Genomic DNA, 15,188 nt, shown 5'->3' with positions numbered 1-15,188 from the left:
GGGGGGGTGGTGGGGGGGCGCTCTGCTCATTGTGTGAGAGAAAGAGAGAATACAGCAGCAAAGGCGTATTGTCTCGAACTAGCCCACGTACAGCTAACATGAGTAATGGTTATAATGTCTTACTGTCAAGGGTTTAGTCATTTCAAAGTTTTCTGTGACATCTATCTGAATCAAAGGTAGCGGCAGCGTCATCACAGCAGAATCAGGATTTCATGGTTTTTACGAGCCGAAACTTTGAGCTAATAAAGGAAAAGACTGTAACTTTACCCAAACTTAAACTGACATGACATAAAGTGTAGAAAACTTGTGAATGATCGTAGCCAGCTAGCTAAATGGGGTTAACTGGCTAGCTACAGTAAATCACAATAAAAGTATAACCAAAACCTTAAAGTTGATATGGTGAACTGTTGTTTTTTTAAAAGCTGACGGCAACGGTGCTGAAGACAACTAGCTAACTTTGCTTGTCTGCTGTTTGGTTTTTTGGCAGGTACTGTACAGTGGCTTTTTACAGCTTTGTTTCCCCCCACTGAAAGCAGTTGCTTGCAGCTGGAAATGATCAGAGTATTAAGACTGTAAATCTAAAAACAATGAGCTGAAAGTTGCTAAAATGCAAGTTGTCACTACAAGAATTCTTTCACACAAACATGGTCATCTTACGGATTATTCATATAAAAATACTAATTATAGTAATTAGAATCCTTATATTTTTGAGTGCAACGATCAAACGTTCACTCTTCAGCTCACACTGCGTGCCCTACTTTCCGTTTCCTCAAACTGTAAACTCCCTCTAATACTAATAAAGCATTTAAGCAGGGTGGAACTCCCGCTCAGCTCTTTCATTGACAAAATAAATACTGCCATGCTAGGTTTAAGCCCATTCTAGCGTCATCGCTGCTGAGATGGATTAATCCGTAAAATACACCTCAAAGACAAGCAGGAGCAGCAAACCTCAAATATGCCATTTTAATTCCAGGGTGTCTAATAAAGAGCACCATTGGACAGAGACAGTCGATCCATCTGAGACACATCCAGCAGATCCAGGCCTGCTGGACTCTGCCAGGGCTCCTCCACAGTTGGACTATGGACAAAGACAGTGTGAAATCTGTCCCGCTTCCAAACAGCATAACACAACACAAGACTTAAGAAAGAGTGACTCAATGGGAGACGCTGTAAATGTTAAAACTTCTCAGACATCAGATAGTCATGTGCTGAGTGTACTATCGCGACATACCGGAACAGCTGCCATCAGGGTGGGCTGCAGGACGCTGGTGTCTCCCTTGCTTCCTTTCTTGATCTTGGTTGACTGTTGGTGGGAAAAAAAAGAAGCAAGATCACAAGAACGATTGCACAAGTCACATGTCTAGCTTCTTGAAAAATTTGAAATCTGCTTCCCACTGGTTCTTGCTCAACATCGCATTACGTTCAATAAAAGCAATGCATTCATTTATGATTTAATACAGTGATTTAATTTGCTGGTGTTCACCATTAAAGACAGACAGAAGTTTCATAGTGTGGCGGATCTGGCAAGGTACAGTGCAACAGTGCCTGATGCTAAGATTAGGTTTACAATTTACCAAACAGTATTAAACATTAATGGAGGTTGGATATTAAATGCTCTCTACGTATCACATGTTACCCACAGTATTCTACTATGCAACCAGCGCTCACGCTTTATAGTTCCTCTACAGGACTCCTTATTCATTCATAAAAACAACACACGCCTCTCACACACATCAGCATTAAAGGAATAGTTTGACATTTTTTGGAAATACGCTTGTTTGCTTTCTTGCCGAGAGTTACACGATGAGATGTAGCGAGAGCGAGCAGCTGATGGAGGCAGGGGAAACACTGTGTCATTGCAATCAACAAATACTGATGGACTCTTTGTGCTTCATATCTTATTTATGATGTGCATTGGTTGTGTTGACTACTGTGGATAATAAAGACTTTCTAATCTAATCTAAAGAAATTTAGCCTGACTACTGCCTGACCTCTACAACTCAGAATTTAACCTGTTGTTTCACAACAGGTTAAAAAAAAAGGACCAAAAAAAGGCAATGAGACGCTATTTACTAACTTTAGAGGTACTGGTAGGTGGATTTTGTAACTTTTGGGCAGAGCCAGGCTAGATGTTTCCCCTTGTTTTCAGGCTTTTAAGCTAAGCTAAGATAAGCTAACAGGTAGCTAGCTTTAGCTACATATTTAGTGTACAAACATGAGCGGGAATAAGTATACTTTTAAGTAGTGTTACTTTACCTGGTCAGCAAGAGTCTGAGGTGAGGAGTAGCCGATCCTACAGCCGTGGGAAATACATACGAGCTCTGCACTGAGCTCCAGCACATGGGCGAGAGGCAGGTAGCCGATGTAGGTGTCCTCCTCACTGCAAACACAAAGACGCTCTTAAAAACAGCCATGAAAGGAACCTAGTTAATCAACTCTAGTTAAGTTGATCAAGCTGGATAAATACAAATCATATATATATATATATAGACAATCTGTTGTATAATCAGTTTTAATGCAAACTATCACGATCATAAATCATACGATAGAAATCCCAAGGAGATAAATGCTAATCATCAGAAAGACTGTGCGATCATTAGAAGAGGCATACGTGATGAGGAGGTTTACACAGTTGTTAGAAGTCTGATTGTGTTGGTAACATCCACGACCCCTCTGACCTCCATCCTCGTCACCCTGCCTCCCTTCCTTGAAGTTTTTTTCTTCTTCTCTCTGCTCAGCTAACTCCCTCTCTTCTGCATTTCCTCTCACCCCTGTCTCATCCCCCAGGGTGAGGGTCCTGTTTTTGTTTCAATGTGAATACTTCAGTTGTATGATGGCGCTAGCTGGCTGACTAATACTTCTGCACGTGCTCAGCTGACACGGGAGTGCCCCCCCCCCCCCCCCCCCCCCGACAAAGCAAAAAAAGCCCTTTGGCATTTTATTATTTTTTTTACAGTCCTGTCACACAATCTTAAAGCCAACAGAATTAAACCAGTGACGGTGGAGATTAGTGAAGGGGGATAGTTGGAAACAGCAGATAAGAGGAAATTAATGTCCTCACTGTGCTGATATAATGCAATTTAAACAGCTTGTCTCTTCTTGAGATACACCGAGGAGACTCTCTCAGGCATAAATGGATTTAGGTGCATACGTCTCCCTGCTCTGCTTTTTTAAGAAATAAACGTCAGTGGTGTTTAATTATGAGTCCTAGAAACGTCACTACCTCCTAACCATTGGTTGGCAGGTTAGTTTAGGTGAGTAGTTCAACATTTTGGGAGACACTAATCGCTGTCTTGCCGAGAGCTGAATAAAAAGATACCTCTGTTAAGTCTGTATGCTACAGGCACAGCTGGTTAGCTTAGCTTTAGCCTTGCTAAAAGAGTGGTGAACCTGGCGGTCCGCAAGTAGGTTTATAAAAAATATGTTTTAAATTTACTGTTTATCAAACTGTCTGAATGACAACATATCCTAGTGGTGAGCGTTGTTTATGTGTTGTTTTCAATATCAAATCGTAAATTGAAACATTATTATTTGAACTGTTTTGCAGTGTTGTTGAAATTCACCTTTTTAGACACTGCTCACTCACGTAGCTTCGCCAGTTTACAGTTCGTGTCTTTCAATGAAAAACAATCAGTGTGACATATGAAAGCAAATGTGGATGAAGCTAACAGTTAGCCTGCCCTGGGATTGTGCTAAATTTCAACAGTTATCAGCAGCCTATTAACTCTCAAACACAGACAACTGACAAGGTCATGGACCAGCAGCTTAAGACCGAGTCAATTAAAAGAAAATCAAATGAAACTTCCGACACAATGGACAACATTCCCCAGAAGCTCACTAATCAACACGTTATATGTCATTAGTTTAATCAGGACAAAAACCAGAGTGTAAATTGGACAATTTGTGATTTAAAGTTGAAAAAATATGGTTTAAATCCGGAACAATCAGATCAAAGAATAAGTAAACTACATTTCAAACACGAGACATTGTTGGAAGAGAGAAAAGAGGACTCAGATGATCCTCACACACATGACACATTTCCCAGTGTGTAACATACAGTATGGTTTGGCCGTTTACACGTGAGGTTGTGGTGCCTACCACAGATTAGGTATCCGCTCAGCCATCCCTGTGATGCCGGCGATGATGTTGCTATGGGAGATCATGACGCCCTTTGGTATGCCCGTGGATCCGCTGGTGTACATGATGACTGCAATGTCTGAAGGCAGCGGCTGCTTACGCTCACGTGCGGCTGTAACATGGGAACAGAGGAAACGCGCATTAAAGCGTGGACAAACACACACACATGTGAGCTGAACATGACAGAAACTGCAATTACAGTGAAGGCTTTCAACATGACTGTGATTTGTGTATGTTGTATTTACATACTGGCTGACCACACATGCACACACACAAGAACCGACTAAAGTGAAGCAGCCATGCCTGAACATGCATCCATGTTTACACACTGTCCACACGGACTCGTTCTGGGAATAAAAGTAATAGCCCCCGTCACATTTGTTCCATGCGAGCAGGATGAACGTGCCCAATGCTTTGGGTGTCAGAGGCCGAGGAAATATTTTAAAGTGTCTGTAATTCAATAGAAGTTTTGTAGAAGTTCAAACACACGGATGGAAAATAGTCAGCTGTGATATTAAACAATCAGGCCCCTCTTGGCACAATGAAGAGTTTGTGTCTGACTGTGCGAGCCAAAAACACCCATCTCCACTCCTCATCTCCTCTCATCTTTCTCTCACCCTCTCAAATCTCTTCTTTCTTTTTCTTTATCTTTTGTTCTTCTCAGTCGTTCCTCTTTAATCTTGTTCTTTACTTTCTCTTATCAGGACTTCACCTCTATATTTGGCAGCACTGTTATCTTCTGTTAATCCAGCCCTGGCCGTAATTTCAGAGTGTGTGTGTGTGTTCCCAGTCACCTTGTAGGCATAAATCTTCTATAAAAACAAATGAAGCCCTCTCATTAATTTGAATTGAGACAGTGTTGACGTGTCTAAACTTTTAGCTTTTACCGATTGTTAGCACTAGGCTAAGGTGCACTGGCTAATCACATGCATCCAAGTGCACATTTCTTGTCGACTACGTTGTAGCATGAATGCAGTATAGTATTTATAGTGTTTACCACATGATCATTGTGTGAAAAGATGAAATAATTTCCGCTGTGCTAACTTTCCAGAGTTGTAAAGTCTGTGAGTAATATAAACTGTGCACTGTGAAGTGTTGTGTTATTCTTCAAATGCATAAATATGCGAGTTTCCTGGGTTGTATTTTACTGGCACAAGCCTCACCGATGCCTCAACACGGGGCTGTTTTTCGTCTGCATCCCTGCTTATTCTAAAAATGGAGCCTGAAATGAAGCAGAGAGTGAGAGAAGTTACTCACCTCCACTCACCTGGCATCAAAGTGGGTGTGAAGGTCAGATTGTCAATGTGAGAGGGTTACAAAGTAAGCTGATTGGTGAGTCACGGCTTAACCTAGCATCCCTGTATACGACTTGCACCCTTTGAACGGTGAATTTCAGTTTCTTCCTTCTGGACGAAGGCTCACCGTCCCAAAGTGCAGAACAAAATGGTTTAAAGAGAGCTTTATTCCAGCAGCCATCACTCACATGAGTAAGTTGTAGTAGCATTGCATAAAAAGCAATGTTTAATTCATTTAAATATGTGTGTTAAATATGTATGTGTAAGATTGATGGCTCTTTTTTCTGCAAACCAAATTTACCACCAGGTACAAATAAAGTAACCTAACCTGTTCAACTTGATTGGCTCCATTCAAATTAGTTTTTTCACACAGACCTAAAATCGGCCTTAACACGGCTTAAGGGAAAGCACTAAGATGGCTTCCTTTTCCCCGTGATTCCTGTAGCTTTCGAGGCTTACAATCAAGACCTATAATCAAGACCGAGAAAGGCTGTGGCGCACGTGTCTCGAAATCAAAGAATGCATAACTAGGAGAGAGTTGAAAAGATACAAGAACAGCGAGCGCAGAGTGATGAGTGCCCTGCCCTCTGATCCAGGACTCCTACAGTCTGAATAAATAAGTAACGTCCAAATCCGTTTAAAGGGGGAAACAAAACCAGTTGGTGGTTTGGTCTAGCTGCAGTGAAGTCTTCATGAGAGACTGGTCTTGTTTTTCCACTCTGTTTAGCATCATGTGGAGCAAAAGCAGAACTCAGACGAGTGAGCACAGCGGGCCCCGAAAAGCCAAACAGAGGATGAAGGCTAGCCATGATGAAGAGGAAGGGAGTCTAACCCACATTGGAGTCCCTTCTTTTTCTTTCTTTTTCCACTCACTCGGATGCGAGGCGTGTAGGAGTGTGTTCTCTGAGAGCTGATGTCATGCGAAGTTAACAGTATTATGTGTAAACATGATCCTCCCCGATATCCCAGTGCTCCGTCCTCCCATCCTAAACCTACTTCCTTCCCACTTTATCTGCACATGACACTGCCAACTTCTCTTGTTTTGGGTCATTCGGTTCAAGGGGCCACAATGAAAAGGCGAGAGGGGGTAGAGTGGATCCATCCAATGCACTAACTGAATAAGCGTCGTATCAACCTTTAATCTAACACAGATGTGAGCACTTCCTCATTCACATGACCTAATGGCACTGATACCAATCTGCCCCCACCCTACCCCTGACCCCCAAGAAAAACCATCCCATATAGAGCGGGATGATCTGTTACTAAGTTTTAAACTATGCCACTAAAACAAGGGAGATTCACCATGAACCCCATGGATGAAGCATTAGGTTTATTCAGTCGGGCTTTGGAAGGCGATAACTGATATTTTACACTGAGTTTCTATGGGGGGCTTTCGTGCTGGTTTGGTCTGGTAGCTTTCAATGAAAAAGGTCTTTCAAAATGCTTATCAAGAAAACAAGAAAAAAGTCACAAATAACTTTGTTCTTCATCTGCCTTACAGTCATTCATTGTGCAACTTGGTTTGCCACACTATTCCCTAGTGGAGATCAGAGAACAGCATCAGATGGAGCTGGTTTTGTGGTTTGGTCCTAAATATTTGGACTGAAAGTAAACATTATAAACTTCTGTGAGATGTGAAATAGTTTCTCCTATAAATAAATACCTATGTTGCTGCTCTATAATGTTTATGGAAAAAAAAAATTATTTAAAAAGATACTGAGCCAAAAATATCAAAACATTAATCGAAAGAAATTCTCAATAAACTCGTGTAGCATAATCCTCTTTTTTTTTTTTAGTATGGTGACAATTCAACACAAAACAATGTCATTTTTGATGATAAAAATCACTTGTAAATGGTTACAGGTGAATCCAACTTCAGTGGACAACCGGCTAGAAATTACTCAAGAGATTCATGAGAAGGAAAGATTGAGAAATTATTTAAATAATGCAAGATGGTCAAAATGGAACATGTTTATACTAGGATAGGATTTGTGGCTGGTGTTTTGAGTCTGCACAGCTGCAGCTTAAAAATCCCATTCGCCTTCCTTTCATTGTTTTATTTTATTTTATTTTTCTTCAACATAAAAAGACTGATTATCCAAGTCGACTACGAGCTATGTAACATTTGTAATATGGGTACTAACATGTTAATATGCTGGAAGTATGTTGTTGCAATCACGTTGCTGCTCTGTACCACTGTTCTTTTGGGAAGAAAGATAAAGAATTTAAATATTAAAAAAAAAAAAAAAAACCACCCTGTGACCCCAGGTTCATCACAGAAGACGTGTCCAAGTAGCACCAGAAAGATGTTCTGAAACGTGTTCTCCAGCAATCTAGTATTGCAGGTACATGGTGATGAGGGATGTGTGAGATGGCGTTTAAAAAAGACTTGGTCAAAATCAGAACCAGCGGAGAGATATCCTGACTTTTAGTCCCTATAGTGGATATCTGGATCTGGATCTGGATAAAACTCTGGTCAACTCAATTTTTTTTCTACCTTCTCAGCCTCACTGTTGCTTTTGAAACCATCAACTTCACCATTTCTTCTCCTCGACCTTAAATCCTACCCCTGAGTACTGCCCTCTCCTGGCTGAAGTCACATCCTACGAACAGGAAACAGTCCGTCAATAACTGCACCCCCTCCACCACTCCTCTGTCCCAAGGCGTCCCCCAGGGTTCAATGCTCGGCCCCTCTCCTGTTCATTCTCATGCTGCTCTTTGGCAACACCCTCCCTCGTCAGTCTCCTTTTCCATTAGCGATGTCCAATCTCTTCATATCCACCAAATCCACTGTAATTGGAACTGCCTAACTGAAATTGCCTAAATGAAATTATATCATGGACGCGAGCGAATAACCCTGATGACATCATCAGGGTTATTTTTCCCAGACTTCAGAAAGCGCCTTCATATCCACAGAAAACATCATAAAATTATTTAATTACTCATGATGAATAAACTGAACTTGCGTCACCTCACGTTACACATACATTTTGAATGGTAAAAGTAGCTTCAATATTCGGGTACCTTGGTTTTACTTTCTTTTAGTTATGATGGACAAGCTGCATCATTTAGGACACCACGAGACACTAAATGCTCTGCAATTAAAGTGTTTTATGTGGATTAGAAGCGACATGTTATTTGACACTATAATACAGTAGTAACGCCACGTCTCACGAACTGAACAACCTAAGGAGGCAAACAAAACTCAGTAAAACACATACAGAAGCTTACCATTCTCAGGCCTGGCCCCCAGTTTCTGAACAGCAGCCATGTTGTGGACACTGATGCCACGCGGATAGCCGGGCCATGAGGTCGGTGTGTCATCCACTACAATGATATGCTGCAGCCTTGGAACTTCAATTAGGATAGCCTGACACACACACACATGCACACGCATGCACGCACGCACGCACAAAAACACAGACATAAATGTAAGTGTTGTGTATACACTAACACAAGATGAAAACCAGGTTTCTTCTTTTGTCAAATCACCATGAATCCCAGACACATCATCTTCATCAGTATTTGGTCTACGAGGCGATGTGTGAGAGTGAGCAGAGGAGCTGTGTTTATTCCACTTTGATAAAAGGAGGGATGAAATGCCAGAGCACCATTTGTCTTTGGGGATTGAATCTGTCCAAAACAGACCTTAACACACGGCACGTGCACGTCTCTTTATTTTTATATCTCTATGGTGACACACTGCTCCTCGCCTCCTCCTTAATCTGCTCTGCTCCAGTGTTTTGGATTCTCCCTGATGGATAACAGTGGCCTAAAAGCTGCTTTAATATTGTTGTTCTAGACAAGAGATATTTCACAGTCTGGAACCACTGACGGACTTTGGATCAGTGACGTAATGGAGATAAACCATCTTTACCTTAGTTTACATTGCTTTTTATTTGCAGGGTAGAGTCTATCAACATTTATAGACTTGAGGTGAAGGAAACTTCTTATATCAGTTTTGCACTTTTTCTATTGTTGACACTGGAATAGCAATGTATTTTATTGACATTCAGTATCAATCAGATATTTCCATACAATGTGTCTCAGATTTCAAACTGAATGTGTATGACATATATTTGTGTTTTTCACAGATCTCAAAATACTTCTGAACAAAGTATACGAATAAAGAAAAGGAAAGAAAACAAAAGACAGTGAAAAAGAACAACTAGGTATTAGGTATAAAGATACTTATCAGAATAGTGGTAAAGCCCAGAAGTGGACGGAGGTATGTTTTAAAATGTACTGCAACGGCTGTTTATGTTGTATATCTTTACTTTGTTCCAGGTACTGTTGAGTTATATGTCTGACTTTGGCGTTTTCTTTTGGGAGATTTGAGTTTTAAACACAAGGGAGAGAGAGAACGAGTATGTTTTTTTTCTTTCTGAAGGGGTGGTGGGTTATATATTATGTAATATGTTGCATAATAAGGCTGTTAAATGAAAACTGAATAAAGACATTATTCAAAGAAAAAGAACCATGAATGGTTGGAGTGTGATCTTTTCTCCAAAACAAAATTATTGATTTGTGAAAATCAGGCCTGTATGGTGTTTAATGCTTAATAATTTTTCCCCCCAGTATATAACTACAGTATTTATTAACAAATAACCTTTTCTTTCAACCATCAAGGTCAAGTTAAAAAAAAAAAAAAAACTTTTTGGCTCCATGAAGGGAGGGGTCCCTTAAAACTGTCCACACCAAGGGTTCTTTTTAGGTCAGAAACTATTTCTGCTGACCTGTACAGCCCACTCAGATATGTGATGTTGGGCTATGCAGATATACTAAATACCATTCATCACTTCCTGATACTGTTTACCTTATTTGCCTGTTACCACAGCACAACTGAACTAACCATGCACAGTTGCACATGGTGAATCTGAGGGAGGATAATACGAATACCAGTTTAACCACATGACTCAGCGCAGCTGCTCTCTCTGTGGAGGCCAATGACTCTCGATAATAGTAATAAATTCCACATTTCCAATCATTAACAAGTTTATGGAGAATATTATTACATCTTCAGTATATGTTTGCGTAGGTTCTCACCTTGAGTCTGGTCTCCAGGAGTTCTCTGCTGGTGAAGATGTGGGTGACCTGAGTTTCATTCAGCCCATGAGCGATGGCTGGACCTCCCAGTGTGGAGTAAAGGGTGGCCACTGCAACACACACATCAAAACACTATCATCAAAAATTACTGAATATATAAATATTTAATCATGTGACAAACATTTATTAAACATGGGGGGTACATATCTATAAGGTAACCCAAAGAACAAATCACCACATTGAACTCACTTAATGATAGAAATAGAAGAAGAAGAAGAAGAATTAAAGAAGTTTTCTCTCTTAATGAGCTCAAACTTGTTAATGAAGGATCTTGTAACTGAGGTAAAAGCTTTATTGTCTTTATCTGTCAGAATCTGTCAAAATTTAAAGAAGCTTTTTATCAAACTTTGAATCTTGTTTGATATTATTGTAATTCTGCTACAATACTCCAACTTTACAATTTTGAAATGGCAAACATGGCACTTACAGCAAATCAAACTTGACTAATAGACCGTAACCTTTTCCCGAAAACACTCATTAGTGGTTAGATGTCATACTTCTTGGAATACACAGACTTATTTTTTTTCTGTAGTATCTGGCTTGCTTTCGATAAAGACTCCAAATTTGCCTGCCTTGTTCCCAAAATGTCAGCCTGTGCCAAATTCAGTGGAAGTGTCACTAAACAAAGCCCTAACGGTAATATCATTGCCACAGCACTGTTTGTGTGTTGCACATTTTGAACCTGTTGCTATTGATTGCTGCATAAAATGATATACTGGAAAATACATGGGGTTAGGGTTAGAAATATCCACATTAGTGCATAAATAATCATCTTATTTTTTATACTACAGCTTAGGACAAGAGTCATTGTATAGACGGTGAAGCACGTGTGATGATGGACAATATACGTGCACTCTATATTGCTCAGCATTTCTGGTTTGGCCCCTCCCACAACGATGACATCACCAGGGAACCTCGAGAGGCCTCAGCCCTGCCTCGGAGCAGATGGGACGCAAGCTCTCACTGCCTGACGAGCACTCTTTTGGGGATATAAACAGTACTGGTATGTGAGGGGGCGTGTGTTACGACTAAGTGCATATGGCTGAATGGCCGCTGGTATGTGCACTCGCATACATGCGTCCACTTACGAGCCTCAGTCGTTAAAGCTATTATGAGTTTCATTCTTTTCTTTTTTTTTAAACTCAGATATTAGCCTGTCAGTGTCTTCCTCATCTGATGATCGAGGACATGATACAGATATATTACACCGCATTTCTCATCATCGATGTTTTCAAGTACCTGGCTTTGTGCTTAGAGGAACGTGTCATGTTGTCATGTTGAAACAGGAAAAGAGCCTTCCCCAAATTGTTTACTGTTGTCCAAAATATCACTGAATGCTGTAGTATTAAGATTTCTCAGAGCAAAAGAATACAAATTTATGCAGGGTTAGAGCAAACAGATATAGGCTTCCAATGCACAATCATAAGATAGCCGTATTTTTTAGTTTGCCAACTGATGAAATGCAGCTTATAAATCTAAGAATGAGGAGCAAGATAACAGTACAGATACTGCCCAGTGTCCCGCTGGTGATGAAAAACTAACATCAGCCTGTCTGACTGACTGAGCATTGACTTTTGCCACGTGTTGAAATTCATTAGGTTTTCATTTTTCCCTGATGTTGCCTGTTTTGATTGCGCAATTACTGCAAGGCAAATGCACGATGAGATCAATCAGTGTAATCCGTTGAGCTGAATCGTGACGCATCACATATAATGATGGCCCGATCAATCGGCTCATTACTTAAAGACCCCCTGCAGACATGATTTCAAAAATTTAAAAATACCCTGCTTTGGATAATAATTTGTGTCTGATGTTTTTTTTCTCAAAAAGTTGAAAAGCTTTTATTATTTATAACTTTTCAAAAGTTTAACTGCTGGACACAAGATGTCTCCTTCTTCACTGAAAAGTCTTTTCTCAATCCTTGTGACTCGAAAGCTTCGACTTTCCACATCACACACTTCATCACATCACACTGAGACATAATGGACGCCCAACTAGTTGTGATGTCACAAATCCTGCTCGTATATACAGCACATGTCTTGAACTCCGATTTAAGGTCGACACAGAGGAACTTTAAATGTTGAGCAGATGAATGTGCAAAAATTTGCAAATACATCATTCTGCACAACAAAGGAACAATAAGCAAAAGACATTTTTGAGTGGAGAGGGAGTTTAAATACATGGTTTGCTTCGTGAATTAGAAGTAGCGCCTCTGCTTGTGCGTATGTGTTCTCGTTTTACTTGGGTTTTGGCTCGGGTTGTGGTTAGGCATGTATTTGTAATGGTTAAGGGTAGGATTAGGGGCTGGGGAATGCATTATGTCACACAATGTTTGTGTGTGTGCGCGCCTGCAAACACGCGCACGTTAATGGTTGCAGTGTACAACTTGTAAATCGCAGGGCCCAGCTGAGACAGAAGAAGGTCAATTTGTCCCTTCTGTCTTCTGCTGTTACATAAGTGTCCCATTTCTCCTCATTCACTCCTTTTTTTTTTCTTTCTTTCATTTTGTTGTGGTGGAAGCACGATCGTGTATACGGTACATTTTTATTTTACATATGTACAGCACCGCCGCTTACACATTGGTCGGCTTTCTTTTAGAATATGAGGCTTTCAGCTTGTATCACGGTGGCCGTCATTTATCTGATGTCACGAACTAAGTGTAAAGGGCTGTAACCTGTCAGCCCCTAATAGTTTTTGGTTTCTTCAGGTTAACATTAACACAAGGCTTATATTAAAAATTGTGGTATTAAATTTTTTTTATGTAAAACGTTCCCCTGAACAAAAAGACCCTGTTCATGTTTTTCATGTTTGTGATGTTAATGTTGAAGGATCTGTCAGCAGCCGCTGCCCCGAGGGAATCTATGCTGATTTACTCTTTAATATGTTCTGTTCCTGTCTCTACTGCGAGCACCCACAGCGGTACTTTTAAGTTCATTAAATCTTTTTGATTGTCCTTGAAGGACCCTTCATTTTCTCTGTGTGCTTTAGTTTATGATCCATTAAACTGTCATTGCTTTGAAAACGTAGCAAGCACAAGCCAGTAAAGCATCTTTCTTGGGGGGGGGGGCAGAGAGGAGTTAAAAGTTGGAGAGAGTGATGGAGGAAGAGACAGAGGGGAAGAGTGAGAGGGAGAGGAGTGAGGGGTGATGGCGTCAGAGGAGGGGTGAGAGAGTCTACGTGAGCATCTGATGTTGACAGAGGCATTAGGGAGTCAGCCAAAGGCCCCCACTGAACTCGGACACTTGGTGTGTGTGTGTGTGTGTGTGTGTGTGTGTGTGTGTGTGTGTGTGTGTGTGTGTGTGTGTGTGTGTGTGTGTGTTTCTGTCTTTCTGTTTGCATGTGTAGACACTGTATATTCACTGTATATTGGCTCGCTGTCAAAAGGCAAAAGTTTTCGTAAGTTTTTTTTTTTGTGCACTTGTCACCATATGTGGGTAAAATAAACAGCAGCAGTTACATCCCTCAAATAATTCTGTTGCCATATAAAAACCTCACAATTCTAGTTTCGCCTGCATTTTTATATCTTAACGTCAGTCAAAGGATGACACGTTCCGACATGGGACCGTTTCAGGATCTCGTTTGTCGAACTGAAAAATGCAGAGTGACACAAGGCAGAATACCTCACAAATTCTTTGTCTGTTGTGGCGGTTTGTGGAAGTTTTCTGTATTAAAAAGTGTGTCTGTGTGTGTGTGTGTGTCTGTGTGTGTGTGTGTGTCTGTGTGAAGCTGGAGCCCAATCTGTGTTTAGATCTCACGGCTGGAGGTGTCATGGCCCTCGTTCACACACACTCACACAGCAGCAGAACAGGAAGTATTGGAGAGCCCATGACGCAAAAAGGAGATGTCACTAAGCCCTGTCCCATAAACTCCTAGTGTCTGTATCAGTGTAGGGATGCAGGGTTATAGACTGTTACTCTGTGTTTTCTCTCTCTCTTTCTCTCTCTTTGATGTTTCCTCTGTGTCACATTTTCTCTCCTTCTCTTTCACTTTCATCCTTTATCTATTCCTCTGTCCATTTTTTTTCTCATATGAAAGGGGGCTGACCTGAAGCTAGTTTACTTCTGGTGCTCTGATCTTTTGACAACCACACACACGCACGCACGCACGCACGCACGCACACACACACAAACACGGTTATAAATCAGCCTTATTCAGACACATTTGGAAGATGCTCAGTGGTAAAACTAAACTGAAACTATGAGTAAAGTGCAGAGTTACTTCTTTGCTGTTGCCACTGATGCAAATGAACAGTGAAATCTGGATGTATTTGCCACTGTCTCATCTGTCTCCACAGGCTCCCGTTGTTTTGAAAGTTAGACATTTCGTGCATTAAATCCAATTAGAAAAAAATTTCGTCATCCTTCAAATATCAAAACCCTCGCAGGTATTGCAGGAAACATTGTGTGTTTGTGTGTATGTGTGTACTTGTGTGAGCATTTAAGCAGATCCTTATCCTTATTTCACTGTTTCATCAGACTTTTGCATGCAACAAGAAAACATAACTTTCATTTAGTGTTGAAGCAATTAGTTGATTAATCATTATGTGGATCAACAGAAAATATATCATTATCTATTCTGATGACAGATTAATTGTTTAAGACGTCTATTTATAGCTACCAGGTTATCAGCAGCTTCAGAAGACGGATTAAC

At 40.7% G+C, this 15,188-nt stretch overlaps 1 protein-coding gene across 5 annotated transcripts in view; it reads right to left on the bottom strand.

Moving 5' to 3' along the window:
* Positions 1-15,188, bottom strand: part of acsl3a (acyl-CoA synthetase long chain family member 3a) — a 31,522-nt gene that overhangs the window by 8,244 nt on the left and 8,090 nt on the right. For all 5 annotated transcript variants that reach the window (XM_023428356.2, XM_023428355.2, XM_087179852.1 and 2 more), the window contains exons 4-8: positions 10,479-10,588; positions 8,664-8,802; positions 4,099-4,249; positions 2,257-2,380; positions 1,232-1,303 (exon numbers count right to left, since the gene is read on the bottom strand). In XM_023428356.2, the coding sequence (XP_023284124.1) occupies positions 1,232-1,303; positions 2,257-2,380; positions 4,099-4,249; positions 8,664-8,802; positions 10,479-10,588 (596 nt within the window). The remainder of the gene's footprint in view (positions 1-1,231; positions 1,304-2,256; positions 2,381-4,098; positions 4,250-8,663; positions 8,803-10,478; positions 10,589-15,188) is intronic.

Source organism: Seriola lalandi, unplaced genomic scaffold (assembly GCF_002814215.2).
Source record: "Seriola lalandi dorsalis isolate HSWRI2012SDOR001 ecotype SW California unplaced genomic scaffold, Sedor1 jcf7180002054874, whole genome shotgun sequence".
Lineage (NCBI taxonomy): Eukaryota > Metazoa > Chordata > Actinopteri > Carangiformes > Carangidae > Seriola > Seriola lalandi.
Note: the sequence above shows the minus strand (reverse complement) of the source record. Positions and strands in the feature narration are given on the sequence as shown.